This window comes from Crinia signifera, chromosome 6 (assembly GCF_055691185.1).
Source record: "Crinia signifera chromosome 6, ASM5569118v1, whole genome shotgun sequence".
NCBI classification, from domain to species: Eukaryota; Metazoa; Chordata; class Amphibia; order Anura; family Myobatrachidae; genus Crinia; species Crinia signifera.
In genome coordinates this window covers 182,924,249-182,949,860 of record NC_139222.1, presented here as the reverse complement: position 1 = coordinate 182,949,860, position 25,612 = coordinate 182,924,249, and the positions used below count along the sequence as shown (strand labels likewise).

Sequence of the window (25,612 nt, the reverse complement as noted above, 5' to 3'; positions counted from 1 at the left end):
TCTCTTCTTGTTGATGCACTACATGCTGGCTGCCGCTACAAAACAAGTAATGCGGCCTATTCCTTAATGCATCAGAATTTCAGGAAGGCTCCTAATTGTGTGTGTGTTTGTACATTGTGTGTGTATGGGATGCAAACGGACAACCGGAGGTCAGGGTGGCGTCAGTCCAAATCAAGAAGGAGGGAATCCTGTCAGGGGTCAGGTGTGGTATACTAACCCACCACCCATCCGTACCCTAATCCTCCCTACTAATGCCTAACTAACAGCCACACACCGCCGCCTATATCTAAACCCCACCCTCTCTGCAGTCTAATCGTAATTGCCCCCTCCCTGGCAGGGCTCTTCTTTGGGCTCTTTTTAGTACCCTGGGCCCCCCAGAGACTTAATTCAGCTCTGGAGATATTTGTGATTTTAAAATAATAAATACTTATCAGCAGAAGTGGTGCATAATGTAAGAACAGCGGAATATGCTGCGCCATATGAGAAACTGTTAATAAATAAAAAAGCTCTCAGGGGCAGGGACCTTTCTCCTCATGTGCCTTTCTTAGATTATATATCTCTACCACCCTACTAATTGCCTCAGTGTCCTGTCCCCTGATGCAACTGCATTTACTAAATTACTCTAAATTGCCTTGTACTGTAATTCCTTATTTTCTTGTTTTTCTCATTTATGTATTGTTCGGCACTGCGGAACCATTGTGGCGCCGTTTATGTAAACAATAATAATACTAATGTTGTAGAGAGGCAAATATGAAGCCTTATCACAATCTGGTTTATTTGGCTTATTATTGAGCATGTCCAGACGTAATCTTGTTCGTCAGAAATGATGCAGATTAGCCTTCATCTTTTGATGGATATTTTTAAGAGGGTAGGAGAATTATGCTGGGGGCCATTTCACATGCTGACGATATGTGTTCCACGCCACATGACTGTGCGAAAATCAGCTTCAGCTTAACTCATTCAGTGGCACAGAGTTCCAGATGGTCTACTCCCAGCTACAACTTAGCAGTGCATGCAGGAACTTGTAACCCTGCAATACTATGATAGCCACCGTTTACCTGCTCCTAGTCCCAACAAATCTGTGGCAATGTCAAATAAATTTTAAATGTGAAATTTAACCAGAAGGCAGCGCACAGGAGCAGATTGTACATATCAGCGTTCTATATATAGTTTTGTCTGACTATATCTATTGGATATTTGTTTAGTGACGATGTTTGGTGTTGCACAATTTCACAATCTGTACATAAAAACAAATAAATATCAGACACCAGTCCAGTTGTTTTAACACAGCACTTCATGAAGATCTACTGTTGGCGGATAATATATATCCCTATGACTACTCTTGTCTACTCTGGATGTCAGAGTAGACATCCCTATGAGGATTCTTTTTTCTTTTCATTTTTTTGTTGTTGGGGGGGTCAATTTGAAGAACATGCTATGGATAATGGCGATTATCGTTTTAGGACCATTCCACGTAAAATACAAGCTATCTGATATGGAAGGACTACAGATACGGGATCTATTATCAAGAATGCTTGGAACTTTTGGCTATCTGGAGGTATTCTACTCTATTTTTCTGATTCTTAAGCCCTGTACACACTATGGGCCTTATTCTGGTCTGTGCGGCCAGAGCCGAATATGCGGCCAGGACCGTGCGTCCTAAACCCCGCCTTCCGTACGGATCGCTCACTCCGCCCGAATGCGGTAAGCCGCTGACCGCACGGAGCACGAGTGGATTTCTCATGTATACACCTCCTCCATCTCTGGGAACCTCCCCCATCATTCGATGGTCGCATACCATCGAATGCAGGACCGAGCGGTCAGGCAGCTCCCACGAGCTCAGACCACTCGGGCATTTCTCCGTGCAAAAGCAGGGATCTGGGGGGGCAGCTGACATCCGGCAATGTCATATGTCCGCCCCCTACACTTGCGTCATGGCCGCATTACCATACGTACGCCCAGCGTTTGCATGGGAACGCCCATGAAACGCGGGGCGTATGCATATGTTAATGAGGCCAAACAGCCCTTCATGCCCCTCTCCTCCCCCTGTTCGTAGTGTAAACAATTCATGCGGAATTTGGACGTATGTCCCTTTCGCACATGCGCAGATATGCCTCTGCACATGCGCAGACACAAAACATCGGCGGAACGAACGCACGCGGATATATCCGCACCAACCAGAATAAGGGCCTATGTGATAAAGGCAGACAATATGCACGATAACGATATTATTAATAATATCGTGCATATCGTTCAGTGTGTACGAACGATAACGATGCACTCTCCCGTGGGTCATTAGAAACCCTTTTTCTCATAAAATGTTCCTGTGTCATTTATGACTGGGTGCATATTGTTCAGTGTGTAGCAACAATAAAGAAAAATATCCATTTTTCATAAAACAAGATGGCGAGCGGTAAAGTAAACAATTTATCTTTATCGTTTTAAATTGTTCAGTGTCTATGCACTATATAGTTCATTCTGTAGCAATAGGGAGTTCAAGGGAAATCTTTAACTATATCGCTGTTTGCCTTTATCGCGTCATGTGTAGGCAGTATTAAGGTCTGTACACTCTATATGATATGCGGCACCACCTATATCATTAACTATATTAGAGGTGCCGAAAAAACATGAGCCCGCATGTAAACACTGAATGGCATCGTTAACGATATCGTTCAGTGACGTCACCCCGCCACACTTGCAGTCACTGATGATAAAGTCAGATTTGATAGCATGCTTAGATGATCAGGGTTATCGTTAATGATTTGCGATAGCACGCATCTTTAATGAAAATCATATAGTGTGTACCCACCTTTTAGAGGTCAGTCCTCACTAAATAGTTTAGCAGTGCTCCTCTTAGTAACTGTTGGAAGAAACTACAAAATGTTATTTGCCTGCTTGACATTACGATTAAACTACTGCAATTATCTTCTTTTTTCCCCATTCTGATGGTTTTTCTTTTAGTCACATCATGTGATTTCACAGCTATTTTAAAGTTGCTTTTTTGTCTTAAGTTATACTCTAGTAGGATGAAGACTTACAGAAATGTGGGAAGCAAGAATCCTGGCATATAGAGTTACTTTTCAATAACTAAACGCTGCCTGCTAATTAATATTTTTTAGTTTATTGAGGCCACTTATGCAATTCCCCTGAGGGGGAAGTGTTTGATTAAAGAAAAGGCGGTAAGAAGTGAAGCTATAATTTGCTCAAAGTCAGTTGAGGTGAAGGTCACACAATGACTGATAGATGCCCAGTAGGCAGGTAGTGTGCTTTAAGTGTGCGGTACCAGATTGTACCACTCTGGGTCTAATCCATATAGCACATATCCAAGGACACTGTAATGTTTTCCAATGTATCTCTGGTTTACCTGGTCACCAGGGGCCTTATTCTGATCGGTGCGGCCCGATCAGAATATGCGGCCGCGACCGTGCAGGCGAATCCCCGCCTTCCATACGGATCGCCACCTGCCGTCCGTACGCGGATATGTGGCGATCCGCATGAAATTGGACGGGGATACGCCTCCTCCGTCTTGGGAGCTGCCCCTGCATTCGATGGTCGCCGAACATCGAATGCAGGGCCGCACGCTCCACCAGGTCCCGCAACACAAGACCACACGGACACTTGTCCGTGTGAAAACATGTATGGGGGCGGGCAGCTGACATCCGGCGATGTCAGCTGCCCGCCCCGTACCCACGCGTCACGGCCTCATTACCATGCATACGCCCCGCGTTTGCAGGGGAACGCCCATGAAACGGGGGGCGTATGCATAGGGTAATGAGGCTAAGTAGCCCCTCACGCCCCTCTACGCCCCCTGTGCGGCGTATAAAGAATCCGTGCGGCGAAATCGCCTGCACATGCGCAGAGTGACCTCTGCACATGCGCAGACGATCAACATCGGCGGGCCGTCCGCATGCGGGAATATCCGCACCGATCAGAATAAGGGCCCAGGTGAGGAGCAATTACACACATTCACATATTACACTAAAACTTAAGATTGGCCTATTTGACGTTGTATGTACTTTTGAAATGTCCACTCATTTTCCCATTTATCATGGCCATAAACATAGGTCACCTGCTAGATATATTTGAATAGAGCAGTAAGAGGCAGTGCAGCTCCTTTGCATTGACAGCAATAGGAAGCCATTCATTGCTAACATTATACCTATTTAGGGGCAGATGTATTAAGCCTGGTGCAGTCATAAAGTGGAAAGTGATAACTAATACCCCTTTTACACCAAAAACCCTGGGCGGACCCTGGTATTTGAATGCTGGAGTATCCAGGGTCTGACCCTGCTTTATACCCCATTTACACAGCACTTTGACCTGGGTCGGACCTGGGTCTGCACCATTTACACTGAACCTGGGTCAGCCCTGCCTTAAATTATATATATATATATATATATATATTATATTTATATATGATATATATATTAATATATAATATATATATATATATATATAGAAATATATATATATTTATAAATTATATATATATATATATATATATATATATATATAATATTTAAGGCAGGGCTGACCCAGGTTCAGTGTTTTTTAGGGGGTAGATGGGGAGTGCTGTCCCCGGGTGCTGGGAGGAGGGGGGTCCCTGTGGCTGCTGAGGGGAGGGGGGGTACCTGTCAGCCTGAGGTCGGAGCTCACTCAGCGGAGGAGATGATGTGCGCCGCTGCTGTACCACTCCCCTGCGGCGAATGGACAGTCAGTGGCGGGGGTCCCTCAGGCACATGGGAACTAGTACTAGTTCCTATGCTCTGAGGGACCGCCGACACTGACTGTCCATTCGCCGCAGGGACCGGCTGCCGGGGGATGGTACAGCAGCGGCACACATCATCCCATCCGCTGAGCTCCGACCGCAGGCTGACAGGACAGGTACCCCCCCTCCCCTCAGCAGCCGCAGGGACCCCCCTCCTCCCGCAGCAGCTGGGCACATCTTCCCCAGCGTTGCACGCTGCCTGCACCCGCAGCGGGACCATTTACACGGGTCCTATCCGGGTTCTACCCAGGTCAGGACCTGGGTAGAGGACCCGTGTAAATGGACACGGATATACCCCATTTACACCGCCGATGATCCGGGTCTGACCCGCAGCTGACCCGGATTTTTCGGCGGTGTAAAAGGGGTATAAGTAGCCAGTCACTTCCTGTCATTTATCAAACTCAGCCTATACAGTACCTTGGCAGTTTGAAGCTGATTGGCTGGTGTGTTTTCACCTTCCACTTTATTGCTTCACCTGACTTAATACATCTGCCCTCTAGTTCCACATACAGTATGGCTTCTGGGTAGTGTAATACTATACGTATACTGTAATCGAACATGATCAACCTATATATTGAGTTTTTTCATATTTCCACACATTTCCCATATGTATAAGGTGATCTAGTTCATTGGAAATTATGTACAAAATAAGGTTGGCTATAAATGTGTTTTCTCCTCTTCCCTCTAAAAGGGACATTTATACACATCGCTTTGTACATGCTATTTATATTTATTTGTACATACTATTTATATTTATTAGACAGAGCCCATCTGCTTATGGATGTGGATATTGCAAAGGTGCAGCCTGCATATATAAATAGTTTGCATTTACTTTATATAATATGCTCCCACGTGTGTGTGTGAGGGGAAGGGTGTTGTATTAATAAGCTTAGTAAATGGCATTAGCGTAACATTGCAAGTTGACATTTTCTGCACAGTTCGCCCTATGCCCTGATACGCCAGGCAGCACAAACTTAGATACTGGACATTATTTTACTTACTTTAGAAGAAACACGTATATCCTTGTTGCAAACAACAGATCAGACGTGTGGGGCTGCCGTGAAAGGCTCCAAAGTGATCCTAAAACTTAACGTACATTGTCTCTCAGACAGAGAGGCCATTCTCACACGGTAATCACAACCGCTGCAAGGCTTATTCCCTTAACTCTCTTTCAAGAAGCTTGTTCAAGTGGAGACAGCAAGTTCCTACTGCTAGAGCTGCACCTGTCCTGGCTCTGAGTATGGGAACCTGCTTCCTCTCTGTTCCCTGCACTGAAATCACAGGTACCAGCCTTGGGGGCACGGGGAATGGTAGCAAGAAAAGTGTTCCTGGCACTGTACGTGTTACAGGAGGATTGTGGGTGTGCCTGGAGCACACGGGAGGAATCTAGGATGATTTTAATTGTAGTTTCTTACACTGTGTGAGACAAATGATCCTTGTGGCAGGAGGAAATATTTAGTTAAAAGTACTTGGAAACAAAAGTTTTATTTTATTGAGGTTAGTACCTGATTAGGGAAAGCAGGTGTTTATTTAATTACTGCACATAAACCCGCTACATTTAAAACCGTAGTTATTTTATAGGCACGGACAAGGTGGACTGTTGTCCGTCTGTGCGAGGGCACAGTGGGGGTCTTATGGTCACATGATGAGTGGGCTGTGTTGCTGTGACAGCTGGATAAAGCTATAAGTACATTGTAGTAGCATTATGAATGTATTATATTTTATTTTGGACCCATATTGTGCACAATGTAGTGAAAAATAATGTGAACATTACTGTGGTTCTGCTGATGTTGCGGTATGTAAGCAATATAGATAGAGGTCAAGTAAGGCTAGATGGATCCTGGGCGGCATATACAGATGGATTGGCAGACATTTTACTCACATGTATTGTACATTAAGATATGGCGTGATAAGCCTCATTTTTAATTGGTTATCGAAAATATAATGAAAAATATATTGGTACAGGAATATAAATCCAAAATTGCTCAACAGCACTCCCAGATAACTCCGGTTTGTAGGTGATTATCTATCCTAGAGGCTACAGTACCTGGAGATTTGTATATGGGAGTGGACGGAACAACTGCCAAGACTTGCCCAAGCTGCGAGACATATACCAGCTCTCATAAGCATCCCATAAATGCATGTATTGTAGATCTCCTCACAGCCGACTATCACATCTTATATACACTGCATTGTGGCTGTAATACTTGAGATTGGCAGTTGCTGCCACCCATTATGATGACAAGATTAGAACTGATTATTTTTGTATCAGCAGTCATCGGAAGGAATGCCCGGGTATGACTGGAGGGTGGTATAATTTCAGCTGGTAAAGTGGGCAGTGAAGCTATTTAAAAAAAAAAATGAAACAATCAGATGTTATTTCATTGTGAAGCTTGGGCAGACGGAACGTATCCTGCCAAACCTTCTGGTGGAAACGGGATATTTTCCCATTTTTATTATTCATACAGTAGCATTTGTATGATAAATGTAGGACCCAGACATATCTTTAATAAGTACAGGCTTTCCAGGTGGTCCTAAAGAAAACGTCCCACTTTGATGTGTCCTTAATATAGAATGAGCATAAAGCAACCAACAATATGAGATACAGTATGGCTGGCCTGCATTGATTCCCTTGCCGATCTTTATATTTATTTATTTACAGTTTCTTATATAGCGCAGCATACTCCGTTGTGCTTTACAATTGGAAACAACAGTGATTACACAAACTGGGTAGATACAAACCGACATGGAGTTAGGAGGGTATAGGCCTACTTTTTATGCGATTCTGACCCATTGTTGCAACGGATCACATGAAAAGCGACACATCGCATGTAATTTCCCTGTGATGATGATGTGAGGCGTGTTCCCATGCGTCTCACAGATCCTACGGGCTGCCATGGATATTTTTCGCAGTCTGTAGTCCTGGCTTTTATCGCAAATGATACATTGCATTCAAGTGGGTGGGGCTTTAAATGTTTCCAGCTGACAGGACATACCATATCACCCGGCAGGGCAGGAAGAGCATGAAAGTAGGCAACAGGACACACAAAATGTACCCTCACAGGCTCGCTTTGCTTGCTACGCTTGGGGCCCGGTGGCTCACTCCGCTTCACTCTCCACCCATTACTAGAAGAAATAGATGTTTGCGTGGAAAATAAATTGTTGTTCCACTGACCCTACTGCTGGCACTGCCACATGGTATGCTCCATTGGTCACGTTGTCCAAACTACATTCAGTAAAGGAGAACTTGCCGCAACCCTAATGCTAGAAAATAAAGGGTCTCATAAATGTCTGCTGAGCTATTAAAGGTTAAAATTTTCACCAATGGCTTCTGGAACCAGTTTATGGTCTAGATCTGGGGTAGCTAACTCCAGTCCTCAAGAGCTACCAACAGGTAATGTTTTCCAGATCTCCTCACAGAACCACAAGGGAAGTAAATAGCTCCACCTGTGGATCTTTCAAATGTGTCAGTGAGTAATGAGTGCACCTGGGCAGCAGCTAGGTTGTCTGGAAAATGTGAACTGTTGGTAGCTCTCGAGAACTGGAGTTGGCTACCACTGGTCTAGAGCATACATGTTTATTTATTGAACTAAAGTTCATGGGGATCGAATTGCATGGTGCATTACACAATGTACATATTCAATTTAGACTATATATATTACAGATCTGTACTAGATAGTCTTGCCTTCACAGTCTATTTTTCTATTAGATTTTGATGTTGCAGGGCCGCACATAGGGATCGAATCGTAATCAAATGCGTTTTTATTTTGATTTGATTTTGCTTACATAAAGAACATTGAAAAATAGTCTATATCTAACGGTGTGTACGCTCTATGAGCTTATTGCTCATTATTGCTATTGCAAAGTAGCAAGTCCTCCAGTGTGTACTAAATTTAGAACAAAAATGGTACAATCAGTACACAAAGTACTTCAATACACAAAGTAAACTGGCTACACACTGATCATATGACATCGATCAGGCAGATTGGGCCCAGTGTGTACGCACAATTAGCGCTCCTGCAGATGCACGTGATGCCTTCTGCTTTGAAGTACTGCACATTGAACCTGACAATATCGTTAGCGACCTGTAATATACTATTGAAAGATGGAACATAATCCTTCCTTCATTAACAACTCTCCAGTCAATTGGGGCTGATGGGGATGAGTTATGATGCCTGGATCCCCATCATCCAGTGTGTATTTAGGTAAAATGTGTACATTTTGCCCGTAAACTCCACCAATCTCATCTCACCTAGTGTGTATGGGGCATTAAACAGATAGTTATCACTAAACCAATGCATATATAATCGTTAAATCCCTTTCTTCACTACAATGATCTGACAGCAATGCTTTTGGATCAGTACAGGTTAATCCGATGCTGTATGTGCACACAAACTGAACTATTAACCTATCACTTAGGAGGTCATCTCATGTAATCTCCTATCTGTCCCCAGAGGGCGGCTCACACGCACACTGAGTTAGCAGCAGTATCCCCCCAGGGTCTGAGATCACAGAACTTGTAAAACAGATTATTTATCAGAATGTCTGTATGCAAGACGTTTTATTCATAATAGGCAGTTAATGTTATATGTTTATATTGTGTAATTGAAATTGCTATGCAGTATGTTACATGACAACCTCATTTATTCTGTCTGTGTAAATTTATTGTGAGTCTGTATCAGTATACACGGATGGTGTAATGGTTAGCATTACTGCCTCCCAGCACTGAGGTCATGGCTTTGATTTCCACCATGGACCCCTAAAACAGGGCCAGACTAAGGGAGGGGCAATAGGGTTCGGCCGTTACTAGGGCCCCCACACAATAGCGGCCCTTACATACTGAAGCGTCTCCTTTTATGGAGCAGCTCTTTTCTGCTGCAAATTCAGCTTCTGCCGCTATTATAAGTGGAGCGCCTGTGGGTGGCTGCTACACTTGCGATGCCTCGCACTTCCCTTACTAATAAAAGGTTGCTGCTGTCAGCATTGCAGCCACAGCTGAATCAGGCCTAATGTTTTTGTCAGGCCTGTTGGAACCTGTCTCTTTGTAAATGATAAAGGTGAGAGTACTATTGTTATTGTCTGTGTGTCCTTTGCTGCTGTTCTGCTATTTTATTGTGTAATCAGAGCAGATGTTCTTGTTTGCCAAATGGACCTATTTTTAGTTGGAATGTAACTATGGACCTTGGTTTGTGCATGAACACATAGTTCAATGTGAAGCACAGGGGAAATCCCACATTTGGGTTTTTAACACTTGTGAGATTTTGTCAGATTTGACCCAATTCAGATGGATTGGGCCAATTTATCTGACAAAATCTGATGTGCCTGGTGCTGTAGGACCCAATGCACGTTCCCGTGCGCATTGGGTTTAACCAAGAAATTGATCCTCCTACACATAGGATAAATCTCAAGTCAATCAGGCCCAACTTGTCCCTCAGATAATTTGGACAAGTGTAAGGGGGCCTTTCGATTTTCGGAGTGAGATTACGTTGCATTCCTTGCTGTGCATGTGGTTGCATGGCTATTTCACTCTGTAAAATTGGTTTTGCTAGGGATGTGGTTTTGATAAGGATGCTTAAGAATGTTTTCATTGCCGATCCTGCAAAATCCCAGGTTTTTGACAGGGCACAGATCATCTAAGCTCGCAGACCCCCTTCACACTGCACCTTGGACCTGACAAATTCCCGGGTCTGCCCCATTCACACTGGTTCCTGGGTCTGCCCTGCCAACAAGTGTGAAGAATATAAGAGCAGCTTTGATTGGCTGTTGAAAGAGCAGCTTTGATTGGCACCACCACTTTTCCTCCAGTTGAGATCATGCACCATCGAGTACTGCTCACAAAGTTCTTTAAGTTTGTTCACAACCTGTTGCTGGGTTTTATGGATGCCACGGGCAGACGGTATATTTGATATGTTGTAGTACACTGTAGAATCCTTGACAGTGCCAGTCACTTGCTTCTTTATTTCCTCCTCCCCTCTCTGCAGCATTAAATGGACATCACATGTCACCTGATCTCATTCCCCAATCAGCTTTCTATGTGTGCAAAACCCGGTTGTGCCTGTTCACACTGGCATACACCCGTGTAATTAAAAGGGAAGTTATAAATGTGGTACATAAGCACTCCTGGTTTTCATCTCACAGATTACACTTGCACCATGATTTCTCCTAGTGAGCTATCTAGATCCATTAGCACAGAGCTCGTGGATCCTGTGCAATACTAAACAAAGGCCACAATGTTTAGCAATCTTCTCCTGCTGCCCTTGCACTCCCACTGCATCTCAGCATGCCATCCACACCAAACATCTCATGTTCCTATACCTATCCATGCCATCAACCTCCTAATGTTACCACTCACATACCCTGCTTTAACTAGTCTGCTATATATCGTGGAGCTTATATATCTCTTTGTTTTACTAGGGAAACGATCTGGAATAATCGTGTCAAATTCTTAGAGGAGCGTGTCCTTCAGCACTGGCCATCTTTCACTATCTGGAATGCAGGCAAGCAGGGTAGGAAGCTGTATCGGAGCCTGTCACCTGTTAACAGGCAGAAGGTGAGCGGTCTTTACAATGTCATAGCTAAACCTTTATTATGTCCTTAAGTGCAAACATATGTCTGTCCTCGTACTGATAACATCATTTTCACTTCAGTAACCCACACACAGCAAACTGCTGTCATATTCATAACATTGTATTATATTCGGAGTAATGCATCTTACTACTGTAAATTATATGGATATCATAAGTCACCCTTGATACAGGTGAAATAAATCCACAGATCTTTCTATAAACATAATAATGATGGGAATGCATTGCTCCTTATCTTACACATGTTCTCTAATAAGTGATGACAAAGTGTTGTCAGACATACTGTACACCATGTCTCTATTATATATCAGCGTTGCCGACTTTGTTATTCTCCTCTCCGGGAGAAGCCCGGAGAGGAGAGTCTTCAGCAGCCGCTCGGGGGGCGGGGCTTAAGCGTGACATCACTAAGCCCCGCCCCATGATGCTAAAACAGTAAATTTACAGCTCTCCGTGGAGGGGGCAGGGCTAAAATGATGCGATTGTGTCATTTTAGCTCCGCCCCCTCCACTGAGACCCGAGGATTGCGGCATTTTAATGCCGTGATCCGGGGGACAGCGGGGGTGCCCCCTGAATCCGGGAGGGTTGCCCACCCTTCCGGGGGCCGGGAGGGGGGACCCGATTTTCGGGAGACTCCCGGAAATTCCGGGAGGGTCGGCAACCCTGTTATATATGTGTTAGTATAGGAGTAACAGTAGGCAGGCTCATGCACACAGTATTCTGAAGAGACAAAACAGATTTACGATTAATGCAAAAGTTCTATAACTCAAATGGACTACATTTCAAGTGTGTTCATGTGGCAGGGAATATAGAATGCAAGCATCACTGGGGCAGGGACTGATGGGAATGTTCGAATAATCACTGTAAAGCACTGCACCCTTTAAATGGGACCTCTTTCGCCACCCCTGCCCCCCCCAAAAAAAAAAATGACCATCGAGCATCAGCCCAATTTTTCAGGGATCATTAGATCCTCCTATAACTCTGTAAAGTGCAGATAATATTCCTTCTAGGAAATACTGTATATGGGCAGCAAGAATAAATACATAAATATAAATAAATACATAAATATAAATAAAATAAATATATAAATTCATAAATAAAGAATAAATTATCTGACAGTGGGATCATACATTTTTTTTAAAGAGGTTGTATTAAACCCTGCAGCTATTGCAGCGCAGACAGCTGAAACAGCATCGTTATAAACCCTGCACAGGTCTCCTGAGAGATCAGACCCTCACAATTTCCCAGGTTGTCAGTACCTCTGAAATATAGCCCCTGTCCCATAATGTACACATGTGCCCTGTTTATTCCCCTGTCGCTGTTTGGAATATCGTGCACAGAACACCTGCTTCTAAATTATTCCTCATAGATATGACATTTATTAGTTGTCAGTGTTTCATAGTTGGAAAAGGAAACAATGGTTTTGTTATTACATTTTCAATGCATTAGATGTATGAACTTTGTTTCATATAAAATGTGTTTCACACCATCCATGTGCTGTTAAGGAACCCAGCTTTTTCCACAGGCAGCAGATTCTGTTCTTCTCCTCACATCTCAATACTCTGCTTGTCCTCTCTGGTATAATCACATCAGTGGATAAGTCACTTTCTCTCTTACAGTAAGTTCAGCAAACACATCTTTTGAAACTATTCTCCCTGACCTTTGCTGTATTCTGATTGGCTATGCTGTGAACATTCCAGGAAGGTTATTGGCTAAAAAGATAAAATGGGAATCGTATCCCATCAGGACATAATTTCTGCAATTCCCTAGGCCTAAAGCCCATACACCTCCATGTAATTTTGCTCAAACAGTGGTTCCAGGAAGTATGAAATATACAACACAGCCAATAGAGGATTAAAATGCCCAATGGCTTTCAAGTGAGGTGCGGATACAGAAGGGGAGGGGATCACCCCCCTAGGAAAAGTCTAGATCCGCCCTGACTGAGCAGCACACAAGCTCCTGTCAGCCAGCCCTGCACAGCGAGTGTCAGTGGCCGGGTGTCAGACAGCCTCTGGAGAGAAGCATCCCCACCACGCCTCCCCCCGACAGGTGACAAAATTGGTAGAATAGCGAGCAAAATCATCTGCGTATCCCCGTCCGCTCTCCCCCCCCCCCCCCCCCCAGTTGCGCATCTGCCACCGACTGGGGGAAACGCCCAAGCTTCAGCCGCTGTGCAGGCCCTGCCTAGGTTCCTGTGCAGTATACACCACTATGTGCACTGCAGTGTATGGGGATGATCTGTGCACTGCACACTGCTGTGCTCCGTGTATGGGGGGTGCTCTCTGGGACCGTACATAAGCCCTGTTTAAGTACAACTGTTATGGAAGTTGTGGGTCAGGACTGGGAAGGGAAGGAGTCAGGACCCCCCCCCTTAAGAGAAGAGTCTAGAACCGCCTAGATCTAGAGGGGTTCACTACAGATTTTTAAACACATTATTTATAGCTAGGTATGATGGGTTGAAATTCAAACTATCTATATGGCTTTTGATATGGATTTCCCATTTAAAATAAAATGTAAAATAAAATCACTCTCTGATGTGATGCAACATATTTTTCCACTCAGACATTATATTTGGGAATAAGTACTAAAAGACCTTTATATAGAAAAATCCCTCCTTAATTTTTATTTTAATGAAATGCAAGCAACATGGATAAATCCTAGTTGCCTACCCTCCTGCATACTGCAGGAGACTCCCTGACATAGCAGCAATCTCCCTCTCTCCCTGATTAGTCTAGAAATCTCCCTCGTGTTTCCTAGCCCACATTACATTGTTACATTTTTGGGGAAAAAAAGGAATGAGAGAAAGATACATTTACATTGAATCATCAGCACCATTCCCAGCACTTTACTAAGTATAGTAACTCTTGCTAACTGCTTTGGGGCTCATCTACATTTGGATATAAGTCATTTTACAAGAATCCTCTCAGATGTAGCAGTAAGCACCCATGTTCTAGGTGACATGTTCACAATCATATATGGAACTAGACACACCCTTTGGGTGGAGCATGACACCCCCCTCAATAGGGCACTGTGCAAAATTCTACTACCAACTATAATCACCCTGAAACTAGTTTTCAAAAGTCGGCAAGTATGAGATAAATAGATGAAGCCAATCATAAGGCTACACCTGTTAATAACATAATGGTAAGTTGTGAATAGAAATATAATACATGAATGTAACAGAAGAATGTAAAGTTTTAGTGATAACATCATAAATGTGTGATGTAGAAAGTTGCATTAAATGGGAAAAAGTCTGCAATATATTTTAAAATAACATTATATATACTGTGTATTTATACACTGCTCAAAAAAAATAAAGGGAACACTAACCAAACACTTCCTAGATTGAATGAATGAAATATTCTTATTAAATACTTTGTTATTTACATAGTTGAATGTGCTGACAACAAAATTACACAAGAATTATCAATGGAAATCAAATGTATTAACCCTTGGAGGTCTGAATTTGGAGTCACACTCAAAATTAAAGTGGAAAAACACACTACAGCAGGGGTGGCCAAACCGGTCCTCGAGATCTACCAACGGTCCACGTTTTCCAGGTTACCAAGATGGTTTACAGCTGTAGTCATTACTAACTGTCACATTTTCAAACCTGCTGCATTCATTCCTACTATAGATCCACAGGTTGCCTGGAAAACATGCACCGTTGGTAGATCTTGAGGACAGGTTTGGCCACCCCTGCACTACAGGCTGATCCAACTTTGATGTAATATCCTTAAAACAGGGGTAGCCAACTCCAGTCCTTAAGAGCTACCAACAGTTAATGTTTTCCAGATCTCCTCACAGAATCACAAGTGAAGTAATTAGCTCCACCTGTGGATCTTTTAAAATGTTTCAGCTAATAATGAGTGCACCTTTGCAGCAGCTAGGTTGTCTGGAAAAAGTGAACTGTTGGTAGCACTCGAGGACCGTAGTTGGCTACCACTGCCTTAAAACAAGTCAAAATGAGGCTAAGTAGTGTGTGTGTGGCCTCCACATGCCTGTATAACCTCCCTACAAAGCCTGGGCATGCTCCTGATGAGGTGGCGGATGGTCTCCTGGGGGATCTCCTCCCAGACCTGGACTAAAGCATCCGCCAACTCCTGGACAGTCTGTGGTGCATCGTGGCATTTGTGGATGGAGCGAGACATGGGGCGGTATTCAATGAGCCTGATTCGCCATGTTTTTATGGCGAATTTGTGCTGTTTGGCAAATTTTTGACTAAAACGGTGAATCACCCTATTCAATGACCAGATGGCGAATACATTTGAAGGTTTTTTTCGCCATGATTCACCGAGTAGCAATCGCTATCTTTTTATGGAGAAGTGGAATGTGAACTTTTAAAATAAAGTGTTTTGTTTTTTACATTTGGTGTAAAAAAATAAGGAATTTTATTCTGAGGAGGGGCATGCTATTTTTATTCATGTGCTGTAAGCACATGAATATATATTTAATAAAAAATTTTTTTTTTTTTTTTACACAGCAGCCAGCAGGGGGCGCCGGAGCCGAGCCGCTCATTAGATATTCATATATTCACTGCACCCGATCGTTACATATGCACGATCGGGTGTAGTGAATATACCCGGTCCCCTGCTGGCACCCCCGGGGGGCAGCCTGTGCTGCCTGGCACCCGGGGAGCCCACCTCCCCCCCACATACGCTCTGGGGCAGGCAGAGAGACTTCCATCTCCCTGCCTGCCACCATCCTCAGGCTCCCTGCGGCGTTCGCCGCAGGAGCTCATATTCGCCGGTCAGGGGCAGCGAGCCCCTGACTCGTTGAATACCGGAGCCGGCGAGGCTCCGGAACGTGGCGAATGTGCAGCGAATCCTAAACAGGATTCGCTGCACCTCGCCGGTATTAACATTGAATACCGCCCATGATGTCTCAGATGTGCTCAATTGGATTCAGGTCTGGTGAACGGGCGGGCCTGTCCATAGCATCAATGCCTTCGACTTGCAGGAACTGCTGACTCGGTCTAGCATTGTCTTGCATTAGGAGGAACCCAGGGCCAAACTCACCAGCATGGAGGATGTTGCAGGCAGCAGAACGTTCTTCTTGGCATCTCCAGACTCTGATGCTTCTGTCACATGCTCAGTGTGAACCTGCTTTAACCTGTGAAGAGCACAGGGCGCCAGTGGCAAATTTGCCAATCTTAGGGTTCTCTGGCAAATGCCAAAGTCCTGCATGGTAGGCAGTAAGCACAACCCCCACCTGTGGATGTCAGGCCCTCATACCACCTTCATGGAGTCTGTTTCTGACTGTTTGAGTAGGCACATTAACATTTGTGGCCTGCTGGAGGTCATTTTGCAGGGCTATGGCAGTGCTCCTCCTGTTCCTCCTTACACAAAGGCGGAGGTAACGGTCCTGCTGCTGGATTGTTGCTCTCCTACGGCCTCCTCCACGTCTCCTAATGTACTGGCCTCTCCATGCTCTGGACACTAGGCTGAAAGACACAGCAAACCTTCTTGCCACAGCTCGCATTGATGTGCCATCCTAGATGAGCTGCACTACCTGAGCCACTTGTGTGGGTTGTAGACTCTGTCTCATGCTACCACTAGAGTGAAAGCACCGACAGCTTTCAAAAGTGACCAAAACATCAGCCAGAAAGCATAGGAGCTGAGAAGTGGTCTGTGGTCACCACCTGCAGAACAACTCCTTTATTGGGGGTGTCTTGCTAATTGCCTATAATTTCCACCTGTCGTCTATTCCTTTTGCACAACAGCATGCAATATTGATTGTCAATCAGTGTTGCTTCCTAAGTGGAGAGTGTGATATCACAGTAGTGTGATTAACTTAGAGTTACATTGTGTCGTTTAAGTGTTCCCTTTATCTTTTTGAGCAGTGTGTGTGTGTGTATGTATATACTGTGTGTGTGTGTGTGTATATACACATATACACATATACATACACCCCGCCACTGTGATCTTTTTATATGGACTTACAGAGCAGTTAATATTCCCTGGTGCCGGCGTCATGGCCGTACGTTTCATGGCCAGACTCTGTGCGGGCCAGGGAACTGGAAATGACGCGCAACTGGCTGGCGGACGAGTGAGCTGCACACACCAACTGTGTTTTTAGTGCGTTTAGGTTTCTGCATGTGCAACATTCATTAACAGTCCTTGGTATGCCTATTTCAGTGCTACAAGCAGGAGGAGGAGTTTGCAGGTGCACACTAAATATAAATGCTAGACCTTTTAATATCTTTGCTATATTGCATTTGAGGTTATTAGCATAATGATGGCCATTATTATGGGCTTGTCCACCACGTCCAGGTTACCTCAATAGGACAAGTCCCTAACACTACTCTGAGACAGGCCAGGGCACAGGGCCCCCCAGGCCAGCCCAGCAGAACCACCCCATGACATCACATTAGTGTGAAATTGAAGTGATAGTAAAAGGGATAGGGGAAATTATATGTGATAAGACTTACCTAGGTAAGAGGTAATAATAAATGTGGAGGGTGCTACATATATATTAAACAAACTAAAGGGGTGATGGAAAGTGTATGATGCCATGGAGCAGCCCAGCAACAGCAGCCCAAAGAGCCCTGCGCCCCAAACACAGTCCCACAGACTAACACTCAGCATATATGTATAGTAGGACTTACCCTCATAGTGCCAAGCTGGAGTGTGCAGTCTTGAATGTTGGACTCCAACCTAATTAAAAACAATCTGGGACAGGTGGTCGGGGGTGCTAGTTAAGGAGGAAAGGTGCCCATACACGTACCAATTATCCGGTACTTTTTGTGCTAACATAGCATCAAATCGCATGCACAACGCATGCAAAATGATGCTATTTTAGCACAAAAAGTACCAGGTAATTGGTACGTGTATGGGCACCTTTAGGCATCTCTAGTACCTTCCAGTGTGTATGAATACACAATATATAGAACATAGGGGGAGGGGCCCTAAACTGCACACCCTGGACATATGAGGTGCTACCTGCTGAGACCTGTAGTGCAGCAAGCAGGAGGAGGAGTTTGCAGGTGCACACTAAATATAAATGCTAGACCTTTTAATCTCTTGCTATATTGCATTTGAGGTTATTAGCATAGTAATGGCCATTATTATCGGCTTGTCCACCACGTCCAGGTTACCTCAATAGGACAAGTCCCTAACACTACTCTGAGACAGGTCCAGGGCACAGGGCCCCCCAGGCCAGCCCAGCAGAACCACCCCATGGCATCACATTAGTGTGAAATTGAGGTGATAGGGGAAATTATATGTGATAAGACTTACCAAGGTAAGAGGTCATGGCCGTACGTTTCATGGGCAGACTCTGGGCAGTATTCAATGACAATTTTGACGATGTGCAGCGAATCCTGTTTAGGATTCGCTGCACATTCGCCACTGCCCGCCGCGTTCCAGAGCCTCGCGGGCTCCAGTATTCTTTATTTTAAAAGTTCACATTCCACTTCACCATAAAAAGATAGCGATTGCTATTCGGTGAATCATGGCGATAAAAACCTTTAAATGTATTCGCCATCTGGTCATTGAATAGGGTGATTCACCGTTTTAGTGAAAAAAAATCGCCTTACAGCACGAAAATAGCACAAAATCGCCATAAAACATGGCGAATCAGCCTCATTGAATACTGCCCTCTCTGCGGGCCAGGGAACAGGAATTGACGCGCAACTGGCTGGCGGACGAGTGAGCTGCACACACCAACTGTGTTTTTAGTGCGTTTAGGTTCCTGCATGTGCAACATTCATTAACAGTCCTTGGTATGCCTATTTCACTGCTAACATGGGTTCTTTTGATGAGCATGTCCATTGGTTAGAATCCCGCGGGGCCGGAGTCATGGCTGTGCGGGCCAGGGAATAGGAAGTGACGCCGTTGTCCACCAGGCTGGCGGGGGGCGACGTTATACACACCGATGGTGTGCTTGTGCGCCTGCTCCCCCGCATGTGTATGGCGTTGACAGCGGTCCTGTCATTTTGCAACAGACCACTTGGACACTGCTACAATGTTATTTAGCCTGTAATAAAAGGGGAACCGGAAGTTAATGTGCTCTCCAGCACAGCTTCCTGGGTCACACAGGAAGCTATCTAATACAGGTGAGTCTTGTCTTATGGTTGTGTTAGGAGTGCTATTTATATGGCAGCTATTCAGTTAGCCTTTAGCTCTTGACAAAGGTTCCGTTCCACCGAAACAGGCTGTTGGGCTCACTGGGCTGCATGAAGTGCTACAGGTTTGGACTTCACCTTGCATGAGTGGATCAGTGGATCCTCTTTAGATAAGTGTACCTGTACCATGTTGATTTTTTTATACCCAATATGCCTTGTGCTCTTAAGTCTTTTTTGATGCAAAATATATTAAAACATTTTTTGGAATATTCATTATAAGGTGTGCGGATCTCTCTTCTATCTATCTATCTATCTATCTATCTATATATACCGTATATACTCGAATATAAGTCGACCCGAATATAAGCCGAGGCACCTAATTTTACAACAAATAACTGGTAAAACTTAATGACTCAAGTGGGACCCTCACTCGAGTATAAGCCGAGCAGGGCTTTTTCAGCATAACATTTTTTCTGAAAAAGCAGGCTTATACTCGAGTATATATATATATATATATATATATATAGATAGATAGATAGATAGATAGATAGATAGATATATTTCAGAACAAAGTGGCACTCAGACTTCTTGATGTGAAAAAACTCTTTATGCCATACTGGGTGCAAAATAACAGATGACCGACGTTTTGGGGTGCTAAAACCCCGTTTTCAAGGTTTTAGCACCCCAAAACATCAGTCATCTGTTATTTTGCACCCAGTGTGGGATAAAGATTTTTTTCACATCAAGAAGTCTCTGAATTCTACCTACAAACCAGGCAGGAGCGAGTGCCGGTACTTACCAAATCGCTATATATATATATATATATATATATATATATATATATACATACAAACTCCGGCACTCAATCAAAAAATCTGATCAGATACTGTACTGCCTGACGACGGGCCTAATAAAAGGTCCGAAACGTTGCAAAGCATCTATTTGACGTGATGAGCCTTTTTTGATTGAGTGCCGGAGTTTGTATGTATATCTGCACCTTCCGTGGTCCGGGCACCGCAAGCTAAGACAAGGAAAGCCAGTGCCGGCTAATCGCAATGTATATATATATTTATATATATATATATAACAGAGAAAATATAGGTGCGCTGACACCTGTAGTCCTTAGTAAGACAGTCTGTAAATCAGTGTCCTTAAAAGCACACACTAGTCCTGGTATAATTCTTGGACTGCCCTCCTGTGATCCCGATTCCCACGGGGTCTCTTACAACATCTCCATCTACAAAAATAGAAGGGGCGCCTGATAGTGTAATATCATTTTTAATCAAAATCGTGTGCAAACAATATTAAAGCAATTTTGCAGAAAGTAGTGCCCGTACCAAGGTCTCCCTCTGGTGTGGGCTGGCTACCACAAGATTTCACAATAAACCACTGGCAAGACAGCTCGCAATGATGGACTTACGGGACCCTCAAGATCGAGATGGATATATATATATCTCCTGATGAAAATGCCTTAAATAAACCGGCATTGAATCTTTGATCTCTACTAAGCCGTCTGACTTGCATTATTGAACATGGAGTGCCGCACCACCCGATGTTTATATATATATATATATATATATATATATATATATATACACACACATATTTTTATATCTCAGGTCCTTTTTTATGTAAATAGTGGCTAAGTGAATAGTGTGGTGTAGAGCGATAACTAGATAACTAAATAAGGTACTCTTTACCTAGAAGGGCGCCCGCGATTGGAATCGCGGGCGTCGGGGGTAAAAAATCGCGGCCATCGCGGGTAAATCGCGGGTACATTAAAAACGGGTGCCCGCGATGACCGCGATTTTCCCATAGGGATCAATGTTAAAAACGGTGATTGACCGCGATTTTAATGTTAAATGCCTCAATGCCCGCGATTTGGCCATAGGAATCAATGTTAAATGGGCCACAGAGCCCTAATAGTCACCGTGAACTCTGAAATGGCCCCCACAATTGTTAACGCGTCCTCCGACCTTTTCATGCCCTACTATCCACGTCGGCGTGGAGTTGAGAATAGAATAGTGTGGCGAGCGCAGCGAGCCACCGAGGCCCGAAGCGTGGCGAGCGCAGCGAGGCCCGAAGCGCGGCGAGCGGACGCGGATACCTTCACAGGTAAACGCGTCCCCTCGCGGGCTTCACAGGTGTCCGCTTTTCGCCACGGACACCTGTGAAGCCCGCGAGGGGACGCGTATAACTGTGAAGGTATCCGCGTCCCCTCGCGGGGCTCGCTGCGCTCGCCACGCTTCGGGCCTCGGTGGCTCGCTGCGCTCGCCACACTATTCTATTCTCAACTCCACGCCGACGTGGATAGTAGGGCATGAAAAGGTCGGAGGACGCGTACCGCCGCCCCTCGCGGGCTCGCTGCGCTCGCCACGCTTCGGGTTCACGTTGATCGTGGGGTGGCGTTAACAATTGTGGGGGCCATTTCAGAGTTCACGGTGACTATTAGGGCTCTGTGGCCCATTTAACATTGTTTCCTATGTAAAAATCGCGGGCATTGAGGCATTGAACACTAAAATCGGGTCCAATCTCATTTTTAACATTGGTCCCTATGGGAAATCGCGGCCATCGCGGGCATCGCGTCGCACCCGATTTTTAGTGCATTCGATGGTCGCGATGGTCGCGATGGGCGCCCTTCTAGGTAAAGAGTACCCTAAATAATATCAGGGGTGTACAAAATAAATCTCTACGCTCCCACTTGGATGCTGCAGGGTACCTGGTAGTACCACCCCTACAGATAAGACACAATGAGAGAAGAATAGGAACCCGCTCTTCCTATTGGGGTAGGTGATGATGTGTTGGGGAGATTGCCCTAATTTTGAATTCTCCTCCTTTATGGTGTTTAGCGGAAGTTCTTAACCTCAGAAGAGAACATAAAAAAATGTCATGGTGCATACATAATGCTGGAAAATTAGCCAATAAATATGTGCTCGTACCGTATGGGGGCCTCGCCTAAGCCAAAAAATATAATGTAGATCGGGGGTCTCACTTGATAATCTTTTCCTTTTTTTTATTCCTTCCAGTTTCCCTCAGCGATATAAGCACAGAGGGGGGGAGTTCATAGTGTAAAAAGTAATTTATTCCAAAAGACATACTGTACAGGTTGAGTATCCCCTATCCGTGCATCCCCTATCCGAATTATTCCAAAAATCATTCGATCATTCGGTGACGTCACCGGTGCGCGCGCACACTCGCGCAATGCATTCCTGGGACCGCTGGAGACTAGGAGAAGATGCCGGAGGCCTGCTGTGGACGCCCGGGGACTGCGCAGACGCCGAGGGACCACCGGACACCATCAGGGGACAGGTAAGTATGGCTACAAAAATTTATTCCAAAAACCGGAAAATTCCCCTATCCGGAATGCTCGTGGTCCCAAGCATTTCGGATAGGGGATATTCAACCTGTATATACACATAAAACAAATTCATAAATAAAAAGCCTGGTACTGTATCTGGCCTTTTAACAAAAGTTTCCAAAGATAGTCCCAATGCTAGGTTCAGATAGGGATCCCAGGTACCTCCAAACCACCAATGTGTTTTGACTTGTAGGAGGAAACCTGTTGGTGTCCATATTTACACTATAAGAGATTTCCTTTTCCTGTGTGGGCAGATCTCTCATTAGGAACTTATGCACCTATAGATAGTAGTAGTACAATATAAAGCCTTCTCCTTAGTATCATATTGTATAGTGGAGAGACAAATATTTATCCATAGTAAAGTATGAATAAATATTTGTTTCTCCACTATATGATACCAGGGGCAAATGCAGGATTTACAAGGGGGGTTTCCAGAGAGGGGTTTATATTGGATGAGCATTTCGATGCAACTAACTGAACTGTAGGAAGAAAGTTGTCCCACTGCTATCTTTGACCTTATATAATGTATGTGGTACAGAAAACCAGTAAGAAATAACAGACACATTTGATAGCATTGTATTGTGGATCCCACTCCAGCACTGGAGTAGAAAGATCTTTCATGGTTTTGAACTACAGTATGAATAGCAGATATGTTGCACTTAGTACATGACCTGTAATCCGATTGGGATATGATATGCATATCCAAACAGATGTGTCACTAAAGAGTAAATACACGTTATTACTTTTACTTTAATAGTGACCTTTTTGTATAAAACACATTGGGGCAGATGTATTAAGCCTGATAAAGTGGAAGGTGATGCACCAGCCAATCAACTCCTAACTGTCATTTTTCAAACACAGTCGATTGGCTGGTACATTAACACCTACCATTTTATCACTAAGATGATATGATATTATCATTGTTGCCCACTAAGTGTTTTCTTTTAATACGATTGCAAATACTGGGCATATGAAAGTAATTAGGTCCTGCAGCTGAGGCCACACATACACACAGTGGGGGATGGGAACAATACTACAGTACTGAGCTCAGATATGAGGTGGGTACTTCCTGCAGCCCTGCAGGAGGACAGTCATTCAGCAGTAATGGATCACCGCCCTTGTACAGCTAGTGAGACATATTCTGTGTTATTGATTGGATATTTATGTATCCCGAAGGGCAGTACACTAAATTTCATATTAACCAATATTAGACCCCTTGAAGTTTTTTTATGTATTTGTACTAATGTGCAAATTTATTATTATTATTAATAAACACAATAATAATAATAATAATAATAATAAGTTTATCATCAACATAACATTATTGGGAATAACAGAGATGTGGTGGGGTTTTGCGGCCCTGTTTACTAGTGTTTCTCTCTTTTGATCCTTTTTTTGTATTTCTCTCTTTACTCACTTGTCTTCTCTCCAACCTGCCCTTTCCTTTTGTGTTGTGTCCCCTCTTTTTCCCAGAGGCCATCTTTAATCTCTCTCAATGGTGGGTGGTGGGGTGTTCCTATGATTTTCCAGTCCCCTGAAGTCCCCCAGTATCATGCCCTAACCAATGTAAATATGACACTACATACCCTTCAGAATCACACCAGTATAACTTGACAAACAGGACAGAGCTTAGACAGTCTTCCATCTGTATTAAAAATGTTTCAAATATAATAACAAGCACAATTATATATGCTTAGGCCAGCACTAGTGCTGGTTTGCCAGGGGACTGGGCCTATAAAAAGAATTGCAGGTCCTCCTTAATTGGTACTACCAGCCCCTGTGTCAGTAGCCAAATGGCTTTTCTATAAACACCCTGGGATTTGGTGTGGAGGTAATGGCTCCCCAATATTTCTAATAACAGCCTAGCTACAGGTGCTAGTGCTGGTTATGCTTTTTTTTTTATAAATACATAAAAAATCCATCATTGGAATGTCATCAAATTTGGATTCATAACACACTTCTTCTCTTCACCTTCTCTTCTTCCTGCTCTGTTCTCTGTGCTTTCTGAGTAATGTGCTCATCTTCCTGACACCACGACCTGTACTCTCTTCCCCTAGTACTCCCTCCCAGTCCCTTCTGTTTTATGTTCTATATTTCTCTCCTTCCTTCCCTTACCTCTTGTTTTCTCTAATATACATCTGTAATATAATATCTCTACATATAACACACACACACATTTTCTTAGCCTCTTTCTTTAATGCTGTGGTGCCCCTATTTCTAGACAAGAGACAACTGAAGATTACATTTTGGTGTAACCGTCTTACAGTATCCCCCTTACCAGCCCTGTCTGATTCCAATTACTTCAGCTCAGTTCCTACCATTCCCTCCAGCTGACCTTTTGTTAAGATTTGCTTTGGCAATCCTCTCTGACTGTGACACTAGACGCCTTTCAGCAAGGTTATAATTAAAATTTTAGCTTGGTATTTTTTTACCTCTGGTTTCAACTCCTGTGATCAGTTAGTAAGTCTCCTGGGTTTTCAGAAAGGGGCCCTTTACAGATCCATCGCAGGTGAGTTGGCGGGGCAGCCATCTTTTACACAGAAAGTACTGTTCCTAGTAAAATGAAGAGGAACTTGGGAAAGAGTTGATAGCTCTTTATCCCTTCAAGTATAAGAAATGTTATACAGTAGGTGTAGAATATAAGACACAATGTATATACTACAGTAGCTCCGATTATATAGATGTTTGCATCTGCAGTATTACCCTTTTGTTGGTTATAATAGTGCTCCTTAGGTATGCACTATCAGCATATACTACCAAGAAAAAAAATACTGTTGATACACACAGTACGGCGCGGGACCACAAAAAAGCCGCCAAACGCCAGTCACCCCAAGTCAGCA

General features: G+C 44.0%; 1 protein-coding gene across 5 annotated transcripts in view; it reads left to right on the top strand.

Annotated features, from left to right (window-relative positions):
* Positions 1–25,612, top strand: part of QTGAL (queuosine-tRNA galactosyltransferase) — a 369,929-nt gene that overhangs the window by 313,429 nt on the left and 30,888 nt on the right. For all 5 annotated transcript variants that reach the window (XM_083148363.1, XM_083148361.1, XM_083148364.1 and 2 more), the window contains one exon: positions 11,183–11,318. In XM_083148363.1, the coding sequence (XP_083004489.1) occupies positions 11,183–11,318 (136 nt within the window). The remainder of the gene's footprint in view (positions 1–11,182; positions 11,319–25,612) is intronic.